This window comes from Dermochelys coriacea, chromosome 1 (assembly GCF_009764565.3).
Source record: "Dermochelys coriacea isolate rDerCor1 chromosome 1, rDerCor1.pri.v4, whole genome shotgun sequence".
NCBI classification, from domain to species: Eukaryota; Metazoa; Chordata; order Testudines; family Dermochelyidae; genus Dermochelys; species Dermochelys coriacea.
In genome coordinates, this window is record NC_050068.2 from 250,205,326 (window position 1) to 250,228,369 (window position 23,044).

General features: G+C 40.6%; 1 protein-coding gene across 6 annotated transcripts in view; it reads left to right on the top strand.

The window, feature by feature from the left end:
* TRIM24 (tripartite motif containing 24) overlaps positions 1 to 23,044 on the top strand; it is a 136,581-nt gene that overhangs the window by 104,455 nt on the left and 9,082 nt on the right. For 4 of the 6 annotated variants that reach the window (XM_038387842.1, XM_038387850.1, XM_043518893.1 and 1 more), the window contains exons 11-16: positions 1,826 to 2,005; positions 3,706 to 3,841; positions 6,764 to 6,836; positions 17,015 to 17,183; positions 17,832 to 18,145; positions 22,601 to 22,733. In XM_038387842.1, the coding sequence (XP_038243770.1) occupies positions 1,826 to 2,005; positions 3,706 to 3,841; positions 6,764 to 6,836; positions 17,015 to 17,183; positions 17,832 to 18,145; positions 22,601 to 22,733 (1,005 nt within the window). The remainder of the gene's footprint in view (positions 1 to 1,825; positions 2,006 to 3,705; positions 3,842 to 6,763; positions 6,837 to 17,014; positions 17,184 to 17,831; positions 18,146 to 22,600; positions 22,734 to 23,044) is intronic. The other 2 variants (XM_043518906.1, XM_043518896.1) reach the window with 2 other exon arrangements.

Below are 23,044 nucleotides of genomic sequence, written 5' to 3' on the forward strand. Positions count from 1 at the left end.
AAAATAAAAATTGAATACTGTAAACATTCATTTCATAACTTGCATTTCTTACTTTTCCAGGATGGATTTACAGCGAATAGACTACTGTCTAGCCCAGTGATTCTCAACCTATTTACCATTGTGGGCTACATCCACACACTATATATAAAATATAGTCTCTGGGCCATACAACTGTGTGGTGATTGGGCTGCAAGCAGCCCGCAGGTTGAGAGCCACTAGTCTAGTCCATGACAAGATACCTGATGATTTTGAAATGAGTTAATTGTCAAGTCCAGTCCATTCCAACTACTTAGACTAGAGGAAGAGTTAGACTTTGTCTTCACAACATGTTACTTCGGTATAACTTGTATCATTAGGGGTGTGAATAAACCATACCTCTGAGCCATTAAGTTGTACTGATCTAAGCACTGGTGTATACAGTACTATCTCTCTTGTTGGCATAGCTACCACCTCTCACAGAGGCAGGAGTTACTAAGCCAAGGGGGAGTTCTCTCTCGTCCGCTTAGAGCAGCGGTGGGCAACATGCTGCCCGTGGCCCATCAGGATAATCCATTGGTGGGCCGCGAGACAGTTTGTTTACGCTGATTGTCTGCAGGCACAGCCGCCTGCAGCTCCCAGTGGCTGCAGTTCGCTGTTCCAACCAATGGGAGCTGCAGGAAATGGCATGGGCCATAGGGATGTGCTGACCGCTGCTTCCCTCACGGGCCGCAGGTTGCCCTCCGCTGGCTTAGAGCATCTTCACCCCAAGCGCTACAGCAGCGCAGCTGCATCAGTGCAGCTGTGCTGCAGTAAGTACTATTGTGTAGATGTAGCCTGAATGAATTATGATTTAAATGTTTGCTTTAATTTATTGCTATGTTTATTTTGTATCGATCACTGACTTCTGAGCAGCCTGCAAAACTTAACAGAACTTGTGCTTGTGTTCACTGCAGTCTACGACAGAGTAGAAAACCCCGCCCTCTAATTTTCCCCCCTGGCTACTGCATCAGTAAACAGGCAAAAGCCTGACTAAAAAGCTGTAGCTGCCACTAGGCTCTGGAGCTTGCCACGCCTGGACTCTTACAGATGAAGAGAAGAAAGAAATTCCACTGTTGTGGACCTTCTGCTGCAAGTGATCAATCCCCAGCTGATCAGCAGTTATGTGGGGATAAGAGTGAATACTTCAGCTACGCTACTTTCTAGCTGCTCCTTGGGGCAAATGAACCAACACACGGTTTAAGGCTTATCATACACTTAAAAAGAGCAGAGTATCTTGCTACCATAGGAAGGAATGAAACACTGATCTGTGACCTAAGAAATGGAATAATAGTGCCATGGCTATCACAGTCATGTGAGCTGAATCAAAGAGAAGATCAAGATTGCTTCACAAGTCCTTTTAAATCATTTAAAAAAAAATCATTCCACTGTCCACTTAAATAACAGTACCTAGTTTACAGTACTAAAAATACAGGAGCAGCTTTTCACATTCAGCCCATTGTCAGTAGTGCATTTATACCACTAAAACTATTCTGTCCCTCTGCAACATTGTGCATGTTCACACATGTAAATACTAATGCATGTTATCAGCAGGAAATAAATTAAGTTTTAAGTTTTAAAAATCTCATACATTTGTCCTACCTCTTATTTCTCTTTTTTCCATTTTTAGTGAGTCATGATTTGAGGCTACAAAGCAAATATGAATTTCAGTTCTAATTTCAACTCATTCTGCTTTTGTGTTGCTGCTTGCTTAGTTCAAACATGTTAGTGTCAGTGTATGTAATAGATGTCTTCTACCACGCAAAAGAACAATGATGAATTCTGGTTGTTTTTGTTTTGTTTTTTTTAGTGGCAGATAAGCAGTGGACAAGCATCAGCTGCCCCGTCAACTGCAAGCAGCACTACATCCACCCCTTCCAGTCCCACTGTTACTAGTGCTGCAGGGTATGATGGGAAGACATTTGGTCCACCCATGATAGATCTGAGTTCTCCAGTCGGTAGTTCCTATACTCTACCTTCTCTTCCTGATGTAAGAGTAACACACAAGCAATGGTTTACAGCTTTTATTTTAAAGTGAATTTATTGTTTGCAAAAGGTGATCAGTGGAAAGGTCTTTGACACGGAAATTCTTTTTCTGCCTACCAAACTGGTACAATATGAAAAGCAACAGTTCAGTTTTCCTACGTGGTCCTGGAGACAGTGCTCCTGCACTATTCTGGAGGCACTGCCTTTAAGGGATTTAGAACTGGCAGGAAGAGTAAGAATGAAAAATGCAGTTCTACTCTTCTTATGTAGACACCTACTAGCCTTCATTTGTTATCTTCAGTTGCTGCTAATAAAAAATGAGTTTCTTCAGCTTTGGTCATCAATCCCCAGAACATGTAACAGTACATGCTATAAATCTAGGGTCTCAGTACTATATTACTGAGGTTTCTGTATAACTGAAAGTCTGTCCCATGTAGATATTAATATACAGTGCTAGGCTGAAATAATTTTTCTTCATCAGCGCATTCAGTATTTTTTTTTTCTATGGGTGGGAATGGGTGTTAGGAGCTCATCTCCCACAATTTGTGTGTGGTAGGAGGGGAAGGAGTGTCATAATTTTGCTGTGTTTTATCTAATAGACTTTGAACTGGAATACAGCAAGAGTCTCTTCAGATTACTACATCTTTATCAGAGGGCCAAATTAGATATTTTGAGCTTTAAGCAATCTACTTCATTGTGTCAAAAACAAGAAAAGTGCACTTTAACAGCTCTCAACAGTTTATGAATAACTGAAATTTCATACCATTTCAGCTGTAATTTGCTATTCTTCCTGTTTCTTCCTCCTGTCTCCTGGTCCTTCTGAGTTGCTCTCAGATCTTGGATAACCTTTTTATCTTTTATTTTTTTAATTGAAAACATTGGCAGAGGCATTGTGATAGCACAATGTAATGAGAACTGGATACCCCATCATTTAAAATTGTTTTAAGATACTTAGTTAACACACTGAAAACACATCACACTCTGCTTTCATAAACTTGTAATTTGAATCCGTGACAAGTACTTTAACATTGTTCTGCATGTACAAGACTATCAGCAGCTCTGTTTCACTTGTGTATCGTTGAATACATGCTATTAGATACCTTCTAATATTAGTAGTGATTAAGAACAATATAATATGCTTTTTGGAACAAGTCACAGTAGTCAGTCATCACACTAATGTACAGTAAGTGTCAACAGCCTCTACAGATGGATTTACAAGGTGCAGCTTGCCATGTGAATGCTTTAGAAAAGTATGATCCTAAAGTTATTTGTGTGTTCTAGCCAAATGCTCTTATTTAGATTATTAGTGTTTCAAAGGCCATTTCTCTAATCCTGCAGGATGTGTGACAATTTCAGTGGGCTGGGATGATAAATTGGGACTGGTTTTACTCTAAAACAGGTGTCTCATTTTTCTATCCTCATGTGTCATGGCTGAAAAGACATAACCACTTAGCTGACACTGTGTACCTTTTCTGCTGAATATGTATGTCCTCTGGCCAGGAACGTGGAACTTGTTGGGTTGCTTATTGGGTGATTCCTGAATTAATTCTTTGAATTGTATATATTTTCATGTTGTTCTTTTTTAATTAAATGAAATAAATGAGCATGTTGAAAGAGGGTGTGGAAGTGCAAACTAAGATAAGGTATCTATATTTATCACAGTATTTCTGTCTTAACAATAACATCCCTTCTTGCGTCTTTTAGATTGAGTGTTCGGGAAACATTACACTGGATAACATTGTAAGGAAAGATGGTATTGTGGAGCAGAGCCAGCCAAAACCCCCTTCAAACAGAACTGTCCAGTCACCAAATTCATCAGTGCCATCTCCGGGCCTCTTGGGTATGGTGATTAACCTGATTTAAATGGTGTGGTGGGGAATCTAGCACTTTACTCCTTGATCTCAGAGTTCCCATTTATCAACTTAATGCAGGGGTGGGCAAACTTTTTGGCCCTAGAGCCACGTCGGGGTTGCGAAACAGTATGGAGGGCCAGGTAAGGAAGGCTGTGCCTCTGCAAACAGCCTTCCCCTGCCCCCTAGCTGCCCCCTCCCGCTTCTTGTTCCCTGACCACACACCCCCGGGACCCCACCCCCTATCCAACCCTTCTACTCCCTGTCCTGTGACTGCCGCGACCCCATCCACACCCCCACCCCCTGATAGGCCCCCCCGGGACCCCTGACCCATCCAACCCCCCTCCACTCCTTGTCCCTTTACTGCCCCCTCCCGGGATCCCCATCCTTAACTGCCCCCCCCCAGGACCTCACCCCTTATCCAATCCCCCCTGCTACCTGTCTCCTGACCGCCCCCCTGCCCCTGAACCTCTGCCCCATCCAACCGCCCCCTGTCTGCCCCCAGGACCTCCTGCCCCTTATCCAACCCCCCTCCCTCCGCCCCCTTACCATGCCACTCAGAACGGCAGGAGAGGCTTACTGGAAAGCATGGGAGGTGGGAGGGTACAAGCAACACTGCTGGCGTGGCTGCGGGGGAGGGGTTGGGGCTAGCCTGCCTGGCCGGGAGTTCAGGGGCCGGGCAGCACAATCCCATGGGCCAGATGTGGCCCGTGGGCTGTAGTTTGCTCACCTCTGACTTAATGTATTATAATCATGCCTTCTAGCTTATTCGACAAACTGACAAATTCAGGTCAAAGGAGAAGGCTGGCATTGATCAAATGGGAGATGAGGGCCTAACTAAGAGTTTTAGCTTTGTGGTCAGAGATTAAAAGATCGGATCTAGTCTGACCTCCTGTATATCACAGGCCACCATGACCTTTCAGCACTCGCACACTAAACCCAACAACTGAAATTATACTGAAGTATTACAGCCCACAGGTAACTACTCTATTAAGTGCCACAAGGAGAGAATAGGAGGGACAGAATTACATCAATACCCCAGGCCCCCCATATTGACAGAGAACTGATATACCCAGATAATCCTGGTAAGTGACCTGTACCCATATACTGCAGAGGAAGGCGAACCCCTCACCTCTCCACGGTCACTGCCAAACTGAGGAAAATTCCATCCCAACCCCACATATGGAGATCAGTTAGACCCTGAGCATGTGAGCTACAAGATTTAGATAGCTGTGATGTGAAGCTCTAGACAGAGAATGGAGTCAGTTGATAACCAAGTTACAAGCCTGAGTGATAGGTATAATGGTGATGTCTGCTGTGACAGAGAGAGTTAAGTAGCATGGAGGGCTTGTAAGGGAAGACAAAATTTGGTTTGGGCTATGTTTTGCTTTCGTTGATGGCAAGGGAATCAGAAAGGTCAGAGCAATGAACTAATGAAGAATTGGGTGGAGAGAGAAATTTTGTAGTCAACTGTGTAGAGAAAATAGTTGCATCTTATGAGTAGATGAGGTTGCGTAAGGAAAAGTTGTAGAGAGAGAAAATAAGTGGTCTGTTAGTGGCCTGGAAACTAGTGGAGGAAAAGAGAAGGCGGTTCAGCCATTGAAAGGCTGAATGAATGACAATAGAGATGGGAAAACTAAGACAGTACAGAGTTGTGAAAACAATGGGAACACAACAATTTAAGAAGATGGAGTATGATCATCTATCTGAGATGGCTGAAAAGTTGAGGAGGATGAGGATGGAGTAGAAACACCAAGGTTTGACTATGAAGAGATAGTTAAAGACAATTAAGTTAAAGTAATTACAGTGGAGTGGGGAAGCTGAAAACCTGAGTTGTGGTGGTGGGAGGGTTAAGATCCAAGTCAGGGAGAGGGACGTGAGGTGATAGTTGTACAATATAGGATTTAGGATGAGGAATATCATAGTGTGTTATATTGTGTGGTAAAGGTACTTAATGGGACTGTGAGGTTAAGGAGAAAGGTGAGGAAATTGCAGGAGGGGAAGATAAGTTTGTAATGGAGGAGGTTCTTGCCTCTGGGACTTTCTTCAGGGGTGCTCATGAGTGGAGGAAGAGGAAACTGGGGTTAGTGGAATGTATTTTACTGTGCGCAAGACAGGTGAAGGAGTCTAGTATGATGGAGAGAATTGAGTTGAGCCACTGACAGCTGAGTCCTACAGCAGAGTGGTCTGGGAATGCTGAAGTCATGGATGTTGGATTGGAGGTCAGAGGTATAAGAGCAGAGGACCGATGGAAGATGAGGTTGTGATTAGAGAGGGAACTCTGCTATTGTGATATCAGATGGAGAAGTGTTTAGTTGTGGGTTGAAAGAACACAAATACAGTGCAGAAGCTGTGAACATCACAAAATGTCAGACTTTCTGAGGTTACTCCTTTCCTAGTTCCAGTAGTTAGTTAAATTAGCACTTTATACATTCCTGTATGACAGCTATGTATTTGCTGCTTGTGAAGCATATCTTTCCAATGAACATACCTACAGCAGTAAAATAATTCTTTTTTCCACTTAGCGGGTGGTGATTTTTCCATCTGTCAGTAGGTGCGTGCATATTCACTCTCTCTGAATTTCATTATTTTGCCTTCTGTAATACTTTTTAAATAAAAAGAGTAAACAAATACTCTGGATTGGAAAGATGCAGGATAAGATGTCTCATTCATTTCTAGACTTGGGTTAAATGAGTAAAGAATGACCAAAGTCACAGTAGAGGAGAGGAAGAAGCATATTCTGGTCTGTTTTACAAATAGAATGTGTAGGGTGGTCTGAATAATCAATATCAAGAGATCAAAATGAATACTTGTACACATCTCTATGTACTTCTCTGTCAGAAAATTAAATGCAAGACTTCTTGTATGAACAAACCTGGTTGGTTTTTTTTCTAATTTCACCTGTTTTTTAGGACCTGTAACTATGACTAGTGTCCACCCTCCAATTCGCTCACCCAGTGCCTCCAGTGTTGGAAGCAGAGGCAGGTAAGCAGATCAGTTGAAAAAAATATAGCTTCAATCTCAAAGGACACTATATGCATGTCACCGCAGTTGATAGAAACTTTCACCAGTAATCTATGTCAAGGTTTGCCATGTTATTTCGTCTGAGACCCTTTCTGATGGCTTTATTGTAATACTCTTCAAGGCCTAAAATGTAGTGTTAATTTCATATCTAATTTTTAATGGCACATTAAAGACTTGTAATGTGTTAAACATATGGTAGCTGTGAGATTGACAGCTTGATCAGATGTTTTGATAATTGTGTACTGTAAATAATGGTGTAAAGGTCATGACAGTTACACAACTGTGTTTTTTGTTTTGTTTTTTGTTAAGTCTGAAGCAGAAAATCCTCACTGAACCATAAGTAACTTCAGATTTGAGGAATCAACTTTATAGAGAGGATTATAAATAGGAAGCTTTAACCATAATGCGGTCAGTTAAGTGAGTACTAGATATTTTGAGACACAAAAATAAAGAAATGATTTGGGCTGTCAATTAATTGCAGTTAACTCATGCGATTAACTCAAAAAAATTAATCGCGATTAATTGCAGTTTTAATTGCACTGTTAAACTATAGAATAGCAACTGAAATTTATTAAATATTGGATGTTTTCTACAATTTTCACATGTATTCTGTGTTGTAATTGAAATCAAATTATATATAATTTTTATTACAGATATTTGCACTGTAAAAAATGATAAAAGAAATAGTATTTTTCAGTTCACCTCATACAAGTACTGTAATGCAATCTTTGTCCTGAAAGTGCAACTTACAAAAATAGATTTTTTTTTTTGTTACATAACTGCACTCAAAAACAAAACTGTAAAACTTCGGAGCTTAAAAGTCCACTCAGTCCTACTTCTTGTTCTGCCAATTGCTAAGACAAACAAGTTTGTTTACATTAACAGGAGATAATGTTGCTCTCTTCTTATTTACAGTGTCACCAGAAAGTGAGAACAGACATTTTGTATGGCATTTTTTGTAGCTGGCATTGCAAGGTATTTACATGCCAGATATGCTAAACATTTGTATGCCCCTTTGTTCTTCGGCCACCATTCCAGAGGACATGCTTCCATGATGATGACGACACTTGTTTAAAAAAAAAAAAAAAAGCGTTAATTAAATTTGTGACACAATTCTCCCCCAAGGAGTTCGATGTCCCCTGCTCTGTTTTACCCACATTCTGCCATATATTTCATATTATAGCAGTCACGGATGATGACCCAGCACATTGTTCGTTGTAAGAACACTTTCACTGCAGATTTGACAAAACGCAAAGAAGGTACCAATGTGAGATTTCGAAATATAGCTGTAGCACTCTGCCCAAGGTTTAAGAATCTGAAGTGCTTTCCAAAATCTGAGAGGGACGAGGTGTGACTCATGCTTTTAAAAAGTCTTAAAAGATCAACACTCTGAGGAAACTACAGAACCTGAACCACCAAAAAAGAAAATCAATCTGCTGGTGGCATCTTGACTCGGATAATGAAAATGAACATGTGTTGGTCTGCACTGCTTTGGATTGTTATCGATCAGAACCCGTCGTCAGCATGGATGCATGTCCCCTGGAATGGTGGTTGAAGCATGGAGGGACTTATGAATCTTAAGCGCATTTGACACGTAAATGTCTTGCGATGCTGGCTACAACAGTGCCATGAGGATGCCTGTTCTCACTTTCAGGTGATATTGTAAACAAGAAGCGGGCAGCATTATCTCCTGCAAATGTTAAACTTGTTTGTCTGAGTGATTTGCTGAACAAGAAGTAGAACTGAGTGGACTTGCAGGCACTAAAATTTTACATTGTTTTATTTTTGAATGCAGTTTTTTGTACATAATTCTAGATTTGTAAGTTCAACTTTCACGATAAAGAGATTGCACTACAGTGCTTGTATTAGGTGAATTGAAAAATACTAATTTTTTTACAGTGCAAATACTTGTAATAAAAAATAAATATAAAGTGAGAACTGTACACTTTGTATTCTGTGTTGTAATTGAAATCAATATATTTAAAAATGTAGAAAACATCCAAAAATATTTAAATAAATGGTATTCTGTTATTTAACAGTGATTAATTGCGATTAATTTTTTTAATTGCTTGACAGCCTTAGAAATGATGGAATATTCATGAACAAATAGTTAGACAGTGCTGTCTGAAGATCAGGTCTGTTAATGTTTTCCAGTAAATCAGGGCATACAATTAATATAGAGTTAATTTTTCATGTTGAGAAAAAGCAGAGAATGTGTTTGTGCTACTGGAAGTGGAAGTTCAGATACTTTTAACAGAATATTTCTTCTGTTTTATTTATATCGTAAAAGTCATGAAGGCTCCGTATCTTCTTATGATGTCCAAGTTAAGTTTTATTTATACATAAATTTTGAACTACATTAGATGTGTGCAAAATCTACTCTCACAAAACAAACAAGTTTAGTTCAAGTGATTGTCCCTGTAGGAGCTCCATGTGATGTGCATGTGCCCGTACGCTCTTGACCAGAGACTTTTCTGTTAGCAGTGTCTGCAGGTCGATGCCTTTATAGTATGCCTCTACGTACTCGGGTATGAGGGTATGTAGGAAGGAGCGGACCTGCACCACTCCAATACCTTCTCAGTTGCCCATAGCTCAACGTGGAGTTGTGTAGTGTCTATCTAGCTGAGGCAGTTGCTTCTTTATACTCTTAGTAGCTTATTTTAGTTTTTATTTCTTAGCAGGGTTTGTGCTTCTATTGTGTCCCTCCCCTTCCTGTGCCACACCCGTCCTTTTTTTCTTTAAGGTCAGGTCCTTTTTTCCTCAGGTCTTCTTGGCCAGTGGCTTGCTTGGCAGGTTATGCCCTGAGGCCCTAGGATTCAAGCCTTGCTAGACCTGCCACAGGTCCTTCCCCTCGGTGATGGAAATGCGAGCTGCCTCCACTCCCTTGCAGAAGCCCAGATCCTGTCCAGATGCAGGATTCAAGAGCAGGTCTTGTAAACTGAGGGAAGACTATTTAAAACTGCTCCTCAGGGAGTTCTCCCTTAGACCTGCGGGATCCAACTTCCCATTTTGTACATCAGATTCAGCCACACAGAGTACTCTAGAGACTTCATCTGCTCTGGCTCTGAATTCCAGAAACCAGGAGCTGGTTTGGTCTCTCAGAAGACTGCCAAACATAAGAGACCTCACTCCCCGATAGACTAAGAGGAGAGAGAAAAAAATCTTCATTTGGACCTGGGATTAGGGAGATCTCATGTCCCAGTGTAGCTATCACTGAGTCTCCCACTGGGCATAGTGCTAAGATGTTGGTGCTGTTGTTGGACTTCCCTAAATGGAAGAACTCCTCAAAGAATATGGAGTCTTTGAAGAAAGCATCTCATCTGGCACAGTCTGACATCACTGGGTCTTTCCAGAATGAGCAGGTCTATCATTGGTACCTGCAGAAGTGGAAATATTGCCAGATTTGATTCGCCTAAAACCCCACATCTCCTTCCACATCTTCCCTTATGTTCGTTCTCTATTACCGTCTGAATCTAAAACCTGCTGGGTTTGTCCCAGAGCTCTGTCAGTGGTCACTTAGCTGCTATGACAGCATTCCACTTGCCAAATGAAGGATTTTCAGCGCTTGTCTAGTGAAGACCCACTAAAGTGACTGCAGATCACTCTCCCATCGACTCCTGTACTCTACCGGATCAAGAAGAGTGGGGAGAGTTGACGACATTGCGTAGTGTGGACCCCACGGTAAGTAGATCTAAGCTACGTCAATTTGAGTTACGCTATTCAGGTAACTCAAATTGCATAGCTTAGATTGAATTTCCCCTGTAGTGTAGATAAGGCTTAAATCTTCGAACAACCTACAACCATGACATTTTGATTAAATAACTAGAACAATATAAATTTAACTTGGCACACATTAACTTGATTAAAAACTGGCTAACTGATAAGTCACAATGTAATTGTAAATGGGGAATAGTCATTGAGTGGATGTGTTTGCAGTGGAGTTCCACAGGGATCGGTTCTTGGTACTATGCTATTTAACAATTTTATCAATGATTTGGAAGAAAACATAAAATCATCACGGATAAAGTTTGCAGATGGCCCAATAATTGAGTAGGTGGGTAATTTATGAAGAGGACATGTTGCTGATTGATTAAGAGGAATTTGGATTTCTTGGTAAACTGGATGCAAGCAAACAATGTGTTTTAATATGGCTAAATGTAAATGTATACATCTAGGAACAAAGAATGTAGTTCTGTCCTTGCAGGAGGGGGAACTTTATCCTGGGGAGCAGTAACACTGAAAGATTTGGAGGTTGTGGTCTAAGTCCCCTCTAAGCTGTGTGGCTGCTCAGCTGCCTATTAAGCCCCACACAGGGGCTCAGGGCTGCAGCGATGAGAGATGCCTCTCCCCCAGACCCAGACCTGCTGCGGCGGGGAGAGCACCTGTCCCTGCCAGCCCTAGCACAGACCTGCCCTGGACTTACCAGGGGAGAGGAGCCTCTTGCCCGGCCCAACCCACTGGGGCTGCCAGGAAGATGAGCTCCCCGTGTGATTGTGACCTATAGAACTAATGCGATCCTGAGATGTATAAACAAGGGAATCTCAAATAGGAATAGAGATTTTTTTTTTTTTTTTTACCTCTGTTTAGCACTTGTGCACCCACTGCTGGAATATTGTCCACTTTTGGTGTTTACAATTCAAGAAGAATGTTGGTAAATTGGAGAGAGTTCAGAGAAGAGCCACAAGAATGATTACAAGGTTGGAAAACGTGCTTTATAGTGATAGGCTCAAGGAGCTCAATCTATTTAGCTTAACAAAGAGATGGTTATGGTGCGAATTGATTTATAGTCTGACTACCTACATGGGAACAAATATTTCAATCTAGGGTTCTTCAATCTAGTAGAGAAAAGAAAAACACGATCCAATGTCTGGAAGTTGAAGCTAGACCAATTCAAACTGAAATTAAGGCATATATTTTTAATAGTAATTAACCATTGGAAAAATTTACCAAGGGTTTTGGTGGATTCTCCTTCATTAAGAATTTTAAAATCAAGATTGCATGCTTTTCTAAAAGATGTGCTTTAGGAATTATTTTGGAAAAGTTCAATGGTCTGTGTTATTCAGGAGGAGGTCAGACTAAATTAACACAAAGGTCCCTTCTGGCCTTGGAATCAGAGTCTGTGAAATTTCTTAAGGGCTTCCTTAATCAGTTCCTTCAGTGCAGGACCCTGCTCTACCAAGAGACCTCCATTTGCCATTTAACACATTAAGAGGGTCCACTTTTGAGCCCAAGGGAACTTGCTTGCTCCTGCATCTGTCCTTCAAATTTTCATTTTTTGTGGCAATCACTTTGCCTAGAATGACTGGGGAACTGGAAGCCTTCATGGCTGACCCACCATATACAGTGTTTTATCCAGACAAAGCTACGTTGAATCCCCATTCTTGTTTCTTTCCTAAAGTATCATTAGAAGTCCAAATCAGTCAGGATATTCAATTGCCAGTTATTTTACCCCAAGCCTCACCTTTCCAGGGAATAATCCAGTCTCTCTATATAGAAAAGAACAACGCTGGCCTTCTACTTTCACCAGATTAAGCCCTTTAGGGTTTTCCTTGGATTCTTCATTTCCTTTGCCGAGAGGATGAGGGATCATTCTATTTCTATTCAGAATATCTAAATGGGTTTTGGGGTGTATTTTGACATGCTATGAGTCCTCTGGGATACATGCCCTCTTAAAGTCACTGCTTATTCCACTAGGGCTCAATCCATTTCCATAGTATTCCTTAGAAAAGTACCCAAGAACATTTGTAAGACAGCCACCTGGTCTTCTGTTCACACGTTCTCGGAATGTGATGTATGGACCTACAGACATACCCTAAATGTGAGCTCAAATGGAAAAAAAGGAGTTTAAGTTCATAAGATGTCACAATAACTTATAACAAAAGTTGAAGGGAAAAGGTGCAAAAGTGAGATTCCAAATTAAGGACTGTGTTAAGATCATCCTTAGATTTCCGGTTCCATACTTGTTTTCTATGGACCAAAACTGATGTGTCAAAAACTAGGCCTGATCAGTGGGCAAAATAATGAGGAGAATGGGTTATTCTATCCATAGTGTTCTGCGATTTCAGTTTTTATTTGTAAAAAGGAAAGAAATTCAGGAATTTTTCAGTGTTTATTTTCCAAACATTAAAACTGGGATGAAATCAGGTTTAAAAAAATAATAAAAAGCAAGAAAAAAGAAAAACAAAGTTCATAATATACACATTTTACTACGGTACAACTGAAATTTTTTTATGTACAAAGGTATTTTTGGTCTCTGTCAGAGCTAATAGCGTTTCAAGAAATCCTGGTTTGTGTACACTCGCATAACTTTCTTCCAAGTATCCACACTCATTTTGAGCCCCTTGTGCTGTCTTTGAGGTAGTCCAACTTTGAAAATAAGCACTCTGCACCAGTAGATCCAGGGGGTACAATCAAAGCTTGCCATGCCACTTTGCTGATGTTGGGAAGTGTGTCTTAATCACTGTTCCAAAAAGCCAGCACATCCAGTTTCAAATTGCCAGGGTTGTTAGGTATGCTCAGGTAAATTGTAAATTTCCCCTTTCTGACTTGAAGTTTCATCTCTAGTGGCAAATGGTGGAAACAGTTTGGCATAATGGTCATAATCTGCTGCAAAATTCACCTTAAGGAAGGAGGTGCAACACCCGGATGACATTCCAAAACGAGTCTTCAGCACCAAACGCTTTGGGGTTTCCCATTCCTCCCTGAACATTGTGTTGAAGGTTTTGAACTCTCTTTTGATGTTCTCGTGTTGCAAGGATTTCCAGAAACATCTAGGTTTTCACGCTGTTTCTTCTGCAGCTTTTGTGCTCAGTTCTACTGAGAATTTGGCTGTCAGGATCCAGTAAACATCTGTAGGGGCAAATGTGTTGTCAGTAGTTGGAGAAACTCCAGAGTTTTCTGTGTCACACAGTGATTCCAAGTTTTTGGCAATGAACGTCGTCCCCATGGTACACAGTTATTTTGGTTATTTGCCAGTCTCTTCTGAGTTTCTGCTTTAGAACCAACAAACTCAGGATGATCCAGGAGACGCATTAGCACAGTCCATATGTTTATATGAGAGGCAGCAAAGTACAAGTTCATCCACCAATGTGGCACAAAAGGGGTAGGTAATCGGCAGTCGGCTTGTCACTCATCTCGCACTGTGTAAAACAAAGCTTTCAACTTGTCACGTGCTTGAAAATGCCCCTGATGCAAGATTTCATGTCTTTCATTTCTTCTGTAGCAGTAGCTTCTGGCAGCTCAATGTTAGTCAGATGAGCAGGAAAGGTAATACATAGCAATTCTGGTTTCTGGTTGAGTTTAATCTCCCATGCAAACTTAGCCATGTAGGAAGTTAGTTGTGGCCCTGTTTTCCCAAGTCAGTTGGTACATGTCAAACATGTCAGTTATTGCTGCATCAACAAAGTGGCTGTCAACAGAGGGGATGAATGTCCCATCGGCACAAAATAATGCAGGTTTATTCGCTTTGAAATAAAAAAAACAGAAGGCCAAGAATAGGATGTCCAAAGCAGAAGACTTGTCAAAAATCAGACCAGACACCAAATTTCCATCAATTCATTCAATCAGTTTAGATACTAAAGAATCATTTTCTTTCAGATACTTATAAGGGAGGTTGTTTGCATTAGGAAGGGTTTTTGCTGCTGGACAGTATTGTTGCACTAAGTCACCAATAGGCACCTCCGCAATTAACAGCGGTTATCCAGCGAAACAGCGCATGCACACACTCATGCTGTGTCCTCTTTCATTAAAGACCTGGTGAAAGCTCCAGATATTGACTGTTTATACCAAAGCTCACTTTCTTATTTAAGCTACTTGTGTTGCTTGCTTTTGATATGCTTCTTTATTCTGTCAGCGTGAGCATTGACCTTGACCTCAGTGCTGCAGTACTTGGAGTGCAATGCATTCTCTTCAGTCCCATCTTTACTTTTCTTGCAAATTTCTAAGCACTGATTTTTCTTGTTGATATTCAGACATAGATTTGCGTTTTTGCCCCATGTTTATCTTTTTTTTAACCTTCTCTATCGTTATCTGTGGAGGATTGATCATTTAAATTCAGTGCCACACTAAAACGGATGTGAAGAAATAAGTGAGCAGCATCTACTTGTGAGCCAATTTGATTTTCCAACCATCGCCATGTGTGTTCTGTGTTTTGTACTGCGGATCTGCTTCAATCTCAGAGCTTCAGGACACAACAATCACATAAAGTTAGTGTTTAACAAAAATAAGTACCCCCCTAAAAATTGAGTGGGTGTAAATCAGTAAAAACTGAACTCCTTCTTTAATGCTGAAAATTGGTAAAAACTGAAAATGTGGAACACTATCCATCCATACTTCCCTTCTGGGCTCCTTAAAGAAACTTTGGGAGAAAAAGTGGCTACTGGAGCAAGCTTCACCATCTGGCTGCCACCCCCACCTACTCTGGGAAATCTGTGCCTTCGTTATCCTGACCAGGCCACAGAGAGGAAGCCAGATGACATCACCACACCACTAGTTCCGTCGGAATCCCAAGCACCACCTGGAATGTGAGACATTGTCTCCTGCCCCCACATATACTTTTCTTCCCTATCTTATTTATTTTATTTCCTCTCTCCTTTTTCTTTCTGTCTAAGGGCCTGGCTTAGCTCACCAGGGCTGTTTTGTTTTGCAACACTGCCGTAAACCTACAACCAGAAAGAGGAAGTTAAATGTCCTAAACATCCCAATGCTGGTACAAGTTTGCCAGTCTGAAAGTAGCTGATAAGACTGTGCTGTATCTTTTTTTCCAGTAGCGAGGATGCAAGTAAGAGTCAACTCTGGAGACAGAACCTGCATTTTTTTTATTTTTGCTGCTGTTTTCTCTCCCCTATTGTGTGCTTGTCCTGTTCTGTCTTTTAGGGAATGGAATCAGACTTTTAACAGCAGAAACCTCCAACAGTGTTTACAATTGTTTAAAGTGGGACAGTGATTGGGTTATTTTAACACTTTTGGCCCATATATTCTATCTATATTAATACAGTATTCTTTAGTATATGCCTCCAGAGTTAACATGGTCTTTGAAGCTGTTCTACACTGTACTGAATCCACCTCCTCAGCACCCTCTCTTCCATACTGAGGTACTGCTTGGGAGTTTCCTCATGTGGAGCACCCATAGGGACAATAACTCAAAGATGGAGAGTTTACTTATTTTGGGCAGGACCTGGAATTCTTCAAGGTGTTAGGTCCCTATGGGTGCTCCACTATCCACTCTCCTTTCCCTTCTGCATTGGAGTCCTACCATGCTCAAAAGTGGAGAAGGAACTGGAATAGCATGGATCTACTCCTTCCTATAGGCTGTCATACTGGGGCACGAGGAGGCATACAGCCCAGGTGCAGACCCGTGGCTGCTGTTAACTGAAAAATCTCTGGTCATGAGTGCATGGACTTAATGCACATCCTTGTGTGGAGCATCCGTAGGGACAAAACCATCTCAAATAATTCCACTTACTGTATACAGTAAGTAACTTCTCCTTTTGGGTGCAGTCTTCATGTTTTGAATTAAATTGAAATTCCATCGTAATTTAAGGTTAAGATGTCTTTTCTCTCTTTTTGTTATGATTATGTACAAAAGCAGTGACATGGAACCTGATTCTGAGGGAAGGACCTGACTGGATATAGTCCAGTGTGTGGTGGTTGAGTGGACATTGCTGGAATGACATTTACTTTCTCCAAAAATGTAACTGTTCTCCTCTCAAAAACTTCCCAAAATATTGCTATTTTTTAGGTTTTGTTAAAATTTGTATTGGGTGGAGTTTAATGAGATAAGTGCATTCACCATGGGACCTAAAAAAACAAACAAACCAATGCTGTATTCCAAACCTCTGACCTATAGAAAATAAAACTCTGAGCAATTCTGCAGTCCTAGGATTAGATTATCATTCTCCTCCCACCCTTTTATTATTCTATTTTAAAAAACCTGAAGATTTTTTTCTATGGTGGGTAGTGCTCTAGCCTCAAAATGTAGAGAATGGAAAATACTGTAGTATTCCAGGGTCATGATTCTTAATCACTACAAGAGGTTTGATTTTTCTGAAAGCACTGTGCTCTCTTGAATGGTGCCGATGATGTCCAACAACTCACTGTTCTTCATTTCTCTTCTTTCTGCCTCTTCTCATTCTCTATAGCTCCGGCTCCTCCAGCAGGCCTCCAGGAGCTGATTCTACACACAGAGTCCCTGTTGTCATGTTGGAGCCAATCAGGATTAAACAGGAGTCTGGTACATCCCATGAGAACTATGATTTCCCAATTGTTATAGTGAAGCAAGAAACAGATGAAGAATCCCGGCCTCGGAATGTAATATTAACAATAATAAAGAATCTCTTCTGAGTTTGGGTTTTGGGGAGGGTGTTTTCGTTTATTGGAAATAGAATAAATTACAAATATTCAGTTAGAGCGTTACTCTTAGATGTTAACTTTAAGAGAAGCACATAATGTGTTAGTGGGTGTGGTTTATTGCATTTGTTTGTTTGTTTTTTAAGAAGGGATGAAGTGAGATTCCAAACCAAGTTATATTTCTTAATAAACTGGGATGACTGAATAACTGACATGATCAGACTGCCATAGTCTGTGGGGATCTGGGAGGTAGGGGGAAGCTTAAAAATACTGTAAATTTTTTCACATGGTGTTTGGAAATTTTGCTACTTCTAATGCGTATGCTCAACTTTAGGAGTGCAAGACCTATTTGCTACTGGAAGATTATTATAGTTTTCTATTGGAAGCAGTCAGAGCTAACCTACTTGGGTCCTGTTATACTAGTTTGCTGTATTAAATTGGCTGAAGCCATAACAGTGATGATCCCTGTGTAGGGGTTATAAGGGGCATGACTAACAATACATGTGGAAAAAAGTAATGTTTTTATTTTCAATATGTTTATGCATTGATAATTATACCTGACAGCCTGGCATCTAGATGTATCTTAGCATCTTTGCATTTTTCCTACAGACCAACTTTTCAAGAAGCATACTCACCTCACTGCTATTGGATAGCAGTCATAATACCACTTCTGACAAAACAGTCTTAAGAACAGATGCTCCAGATAGCACAGGTGACAGACCAGGGATACTTCAGGAGAATACATCCAGTGGGAAGACAGCATGGATGGGTACCCCTCACACTGGAGACAGCAGAAAAGAGGATGACCCCAATGAGGACTGGTGTGCAGTGTGTCAGAATGGAGGGGAGCTCCTGTGTTGTGAGAAATGCCCTAAAGTGTTCCACCTTTCTTGTCATGTCCCTTCACTGATGAACTTTCCTAGGTAAAAATGACCAAATGAATTTTGTCCAAACTTTGCTCAAAAGAAACCATCTTTGAGTTGTGAGGCCAAGTAGAGGACGCTTCTGCCCCAAAAGATAACTCTAAGGTTATCTCTACACTACAGCTTATGTTGGCATAATTCATGTTGCTCAGGGGGGTGAGTAAACCACCCCCCTGAGCAACATAAGTTACACCAACATAAGCACTGGTGTGGACAGCACTATGTTGGCAGGAGAGCTTCTAACACCAACATAGCTATCTCCTCTTGCGGAGATGATTTTATTATGCCGATGACAGAGCTCTTGCCTATTGGCATACAACGTCTTCACCAGACACACTACAGCGGTGTCGCTGCATCCCTGCAACTCTGTACATATAAACAAGCCCTAAGAAAGTTTGAGTCGGTGAAAACCAGGATTTAACTAAATTTGAGTTGTGTAACCTGAACTAGTGCTGCTGCAAAAGCTATTATAAAATGTTGCAGTTTCTTGGCAAGATTACAGATAATAGATGGCCCAGATATAAGCAGCCACAAAATTGGGCCATAGAATCACCACCATTCTAAACAGAATCCTTTAAGGACAGCAAACCTTTTTTTTTTTTTTTTTATTTTAATTATTTTAAAGAAAAAGCTCTGCTGGTGCAGTATTAAACAGGGGCCACATCAGCCATTGGGGACAGTGCTTGCTGTCTGCTGATAATATTTTAAAAACTACCTCAGTAAGCACTGAGAAGAAGCAAGACTAATCTTTATAGGCCTTAATTGGTTTGTTGGAAGGCAACTGCAATTTGCTGAGCCCAGCTGGAACAATCAGAAGATTAAAAATCCATTTTTCTATCAAGTATAAATGTTTGAAAATAGATACTTATCCTTAGTATTTCTAAAGCTTATTATTGGTGTCAGCTGCTTTGCCAAAGTAAAAATGACATTTTTGTGACACTCTGGTATGGGAGCATTGGATAAAAGACTTAAGCTAGTATTGAACAAGGATACAAATATGTTTACCATAAGATGGTCAGCGTTCAGTGATTTGATATAAATGTTAAATACTGGTTTAGTTTACAGTTTCTACACTGGTCAGCTCTGCTTACATGCTTTGAGGAGAACGATTGCTAGTAGCACATCAGGCTTTGAAATACCAGTTATATTCAAGTACTGTACTTAGTCTATGCACATTGAATATGTGCCTTTTGAATCTCCAAACTATGGGGCTGTCTTCCTTTAAATACAGCGGTGTTATTTTGCTGACCATAAAAGCTTTCTACAATTTTGTTTCCTCGGTGCATAAGCAAAGACTGTATGAATATGATGGATAACAAGCTGTTTTTTATTAGTTAAATGTTGTCCTCTCAGTGTAAAGGAAAATGTCATTGTTTTCATGTCACATTGTACAGTTATTGGGATTTCTAAACATTCCAGAAATACCTTTCTAAAGTTTCAACTTTTCTTTGGCTGTGGCTTTTACTGAGCTTATTCAATTGGGCAAAGAGCAAAAAAAGAAGTTTCCAAGTGGGGCTCAAATCTGTAAAGTGCATAGTAATATTAGTGGCCAGTACTCTGAGCAGCACTGTCACAGATACTGAGATTTCACACTTGAACTCCCATCTCTAAACCTGCCCCTCAGCCCCATCCCATCCTGTCAACCTTCCCTCACTCCCTCTTTTGCCCCTTACTGTCTTCTGGCCCATTCCCTTCAAAATAGTTACCCAGGACTCCAACTGCCTCTCCTACTTGCAGCCCTTCACCCTGAACATGCTGTTACAGCCATTGCCTTGAATTGTTCTCCTTGTACTCTATTTTGAATCCCTTTCCATCTTTTCTCTTCGCTCCACCAAAAGTGCTGTCATACCGTGTCCCTAACATACTCTTTTCATGGCTAAATATGTGTGAAAAGCTGCTAGGATTGAGAATTGTGAGTTACTGTGTTACCCATCTTAGCCTCACCAAGTGAGTTTTGCTGCTGCTAAGATGTATGAAGACAGCTCCCTGACACACAAGCTCATATGCCTTCCCAGCAAACTCTTCAGCACTCTGTCAGTCCAAACCTTGCCTTGTGGGTAAGGGAGTGAACCCCAACTTCCCCAGAGATGTCTCCCTACAGCAGTGGTTCTCAACCTGCAGCCTGTGGGCCACTTGCAGCCCAGTCAACACACAGCTGTGGCCCATGTGACATCCTCAGGGCCATAAGGGTAGTATTGGATGCGGCCCACATAATACACTGTGGGTCAAGTATACGTCCCGCAATTGTAAATAGGTTGAGAGCCACTGCCCTATAGTGTCCAGCCCTCTTACTGAATACTTAGAAAAGTTATTAGGTTTGTTGCTCTTTTAAGGAGACAGTATACTGCAGACAGGTAGCTTAACTGGGATTAACACACCCTTCCCTTCGAACAGTGCTGAATTGACTTATCGTAAAAGTAAAACAAGTGTATTTAACAAAAGAACGTAGGATTAAGTGATACCCAGTGTAAAGAATAAAGGTAGAAAGGGTAACAAGCAAATAAAAATAAAAATATGCTTTTTAGGCTAAAACCTTATTTAACAAATTAGACTCTCTTGTTCACAGTCTCTTTTCCAGCATGGCTGACCAAACTCTGAGATCTGTGAAGGGTCTTGGACAAAGTGCTTGGTTCCTTTGTCTCTTCAGGTGAAAGATAACTTGAGTTTGCTCCCCCTTCTTCATAGACCAGTGAACCTGTGTAATGTATTCTCTGGTAAAGTTCTTTTCTTCTTTCTGCTGGGAAGAGATGCCACATGGTCTGGTGAAGACTTCATGCTAGTTCCTTCCCTAGTAGTGATAGTTGAGTGGTTGCTTCCTCCCCTGGTTAACTTGATGGCTTTGTTTACCTTATGTAAATATATTTTCAGTTGTCTCTTGATTTACCTTGGAGGCACATTCCTTTGTATTGGGTGGAGTATCTTATCCTGCCTGGCACACATTTTAAGAACATAATTTTAGCAGGCTTCTAATTTTTCATATGTTACCTGTGTGTATATATATACTATGCAATAATATTAGTGAGTTACTCTTACCTTATGGGTCTTAAAACTCCATCCCTCAGCACCAGATTTTTTTTTACTATACCAGCAATGCCAGCCTTGATTTTTTTTCATGCCTTCAATAAATTTATGATTTCTTCAGTGAATGGAACATCTTCCCCATACTGATCCTTAAGGCTACTATTCTCTTGTGCTCAAGATCCATTTCTGCCATGATTTGAATACATTTGAATATCTCCTTCATATGTTTCTTGTTGTCTTAGAGATGGGCCGAGACCCAGATATACCTCTGTACTGCACCTAGCACAGGCTCCCTCTGTTACAGGTGGTTAGGTGCTACTAAAATATAAATAGTTGTTAATTCTCAAAATAAAAACAAACAAACTGACATTTGCCTTCAAAAGAGTTAGTCACTCATTACCCTCCAGGCTCAGGCTAGCCTAGGAGAAACTAGAAAACTTTTAATTATCCTAATAGGATGTATGTCTGTTTTTTGGAGGACTTGTAGTTCTGATGTAGGCTTTAACAGGTGTCACTGTCAGAAGTAATTTTAACTTGCTCCTGAAACTAACCCCAATGCCGGAGGTCATATTTATATTATTAGATCAGATATGTGGTACATGCATGCATGTTAATAGTGTACTTTTCATAATCAATCATAGCTGAATTCTGTCTTTATTCATTCTTGTAAGCAAGTTAATACAATTCAGCAGTATTGTGGTTATTCGTGAAGATGCAGGTGTCTCTGTAAAGAATTTTACTAAACCACAAACATTCACTAGGATTGCTCAAGGATTCAAGGGCATCACTAATGGTAGGGGGGAAGGGCAGTTAGGAAAAGTAGTTTGTGAACCATTATTCCCCTGCTATTTAGAGTTTTCCCTCAAGAATAACTGAGATGGAGGAAAAAAAAGCTGAAAAGTTATTTTGTTAAGAATAGAAAACTATAGCCTATAGCTGACTTCTAATGAGAAAATATACTTCCCACAGGTCCCAACCTCTCCATTGCTCTATTTTTGTGGTGTTTCTGAATTTTGTTTTGTACTCTGCCTATTCTGTTCCATTTTTCATCCCAAAATTTTAATTTTTTCTCCTTTCCTCTTGTACTTCTTTTTTCTTCAGATTGCCTCCTAACCAGCAACTGCACCTGCTATTACAATTTGAATTTAATTTGTAAATCCATATGAACGGTTTCAAAACTAGTGGAAATAGATGCTATTTTTGGTGTAAAACTATTCCAAAAAAATACATCCAGGAATGAGTGAGCTTTTCTTTCAAAGAGCTGTCCCTTTACCATCCTTATCCATCCTTTTGGTGGTTGCAAAAAAATTGACACAGGGCAAAAAGAAAATAGAAATGAACAACTTGTCCAAAGGCATTTGGAAACCCTCTATTCAAGACCATGAAACTTTAGCAGGTGCCCGGAGTAATACATCTGTTTTCCCCCTTGTTTAGAGGAGAGTGGATTTGCACGTTCTGTCGGGACTTGTCGAAGCTGGAAGTAGAATATGATTGTGATAATCCCAATCAGAGCTCTGAAAAAAGAAAACTAGAAAGTTGTATGGGATTGGCACCAATAGATCGGCGGGTGAGGATACGTTCATTCAACCAGTCTGCTTGTCCGGTCGTTTTGTAAATGCTGCTTTTTATATAGTTGGTAGTAATAATAAGAGTTCACTGGAGGATTTCTAAATCAGCTCTGAGAACTTGGCCGTACATTTAAAATATAGCCAAGAATCACTGAGTGCTCTTCAGTTGTCTTGAGTAAGATGTTAAATATCTTTTGCCTTGGTTTCCCCCACCTGGAACAGGCCTATTCTGAAGGCTCTTTTTCATTCATAGAGCACTGTGAAGTCTTTAGTATTATTTTTCTTACGGGCCGCTGCATATCCCCAATAT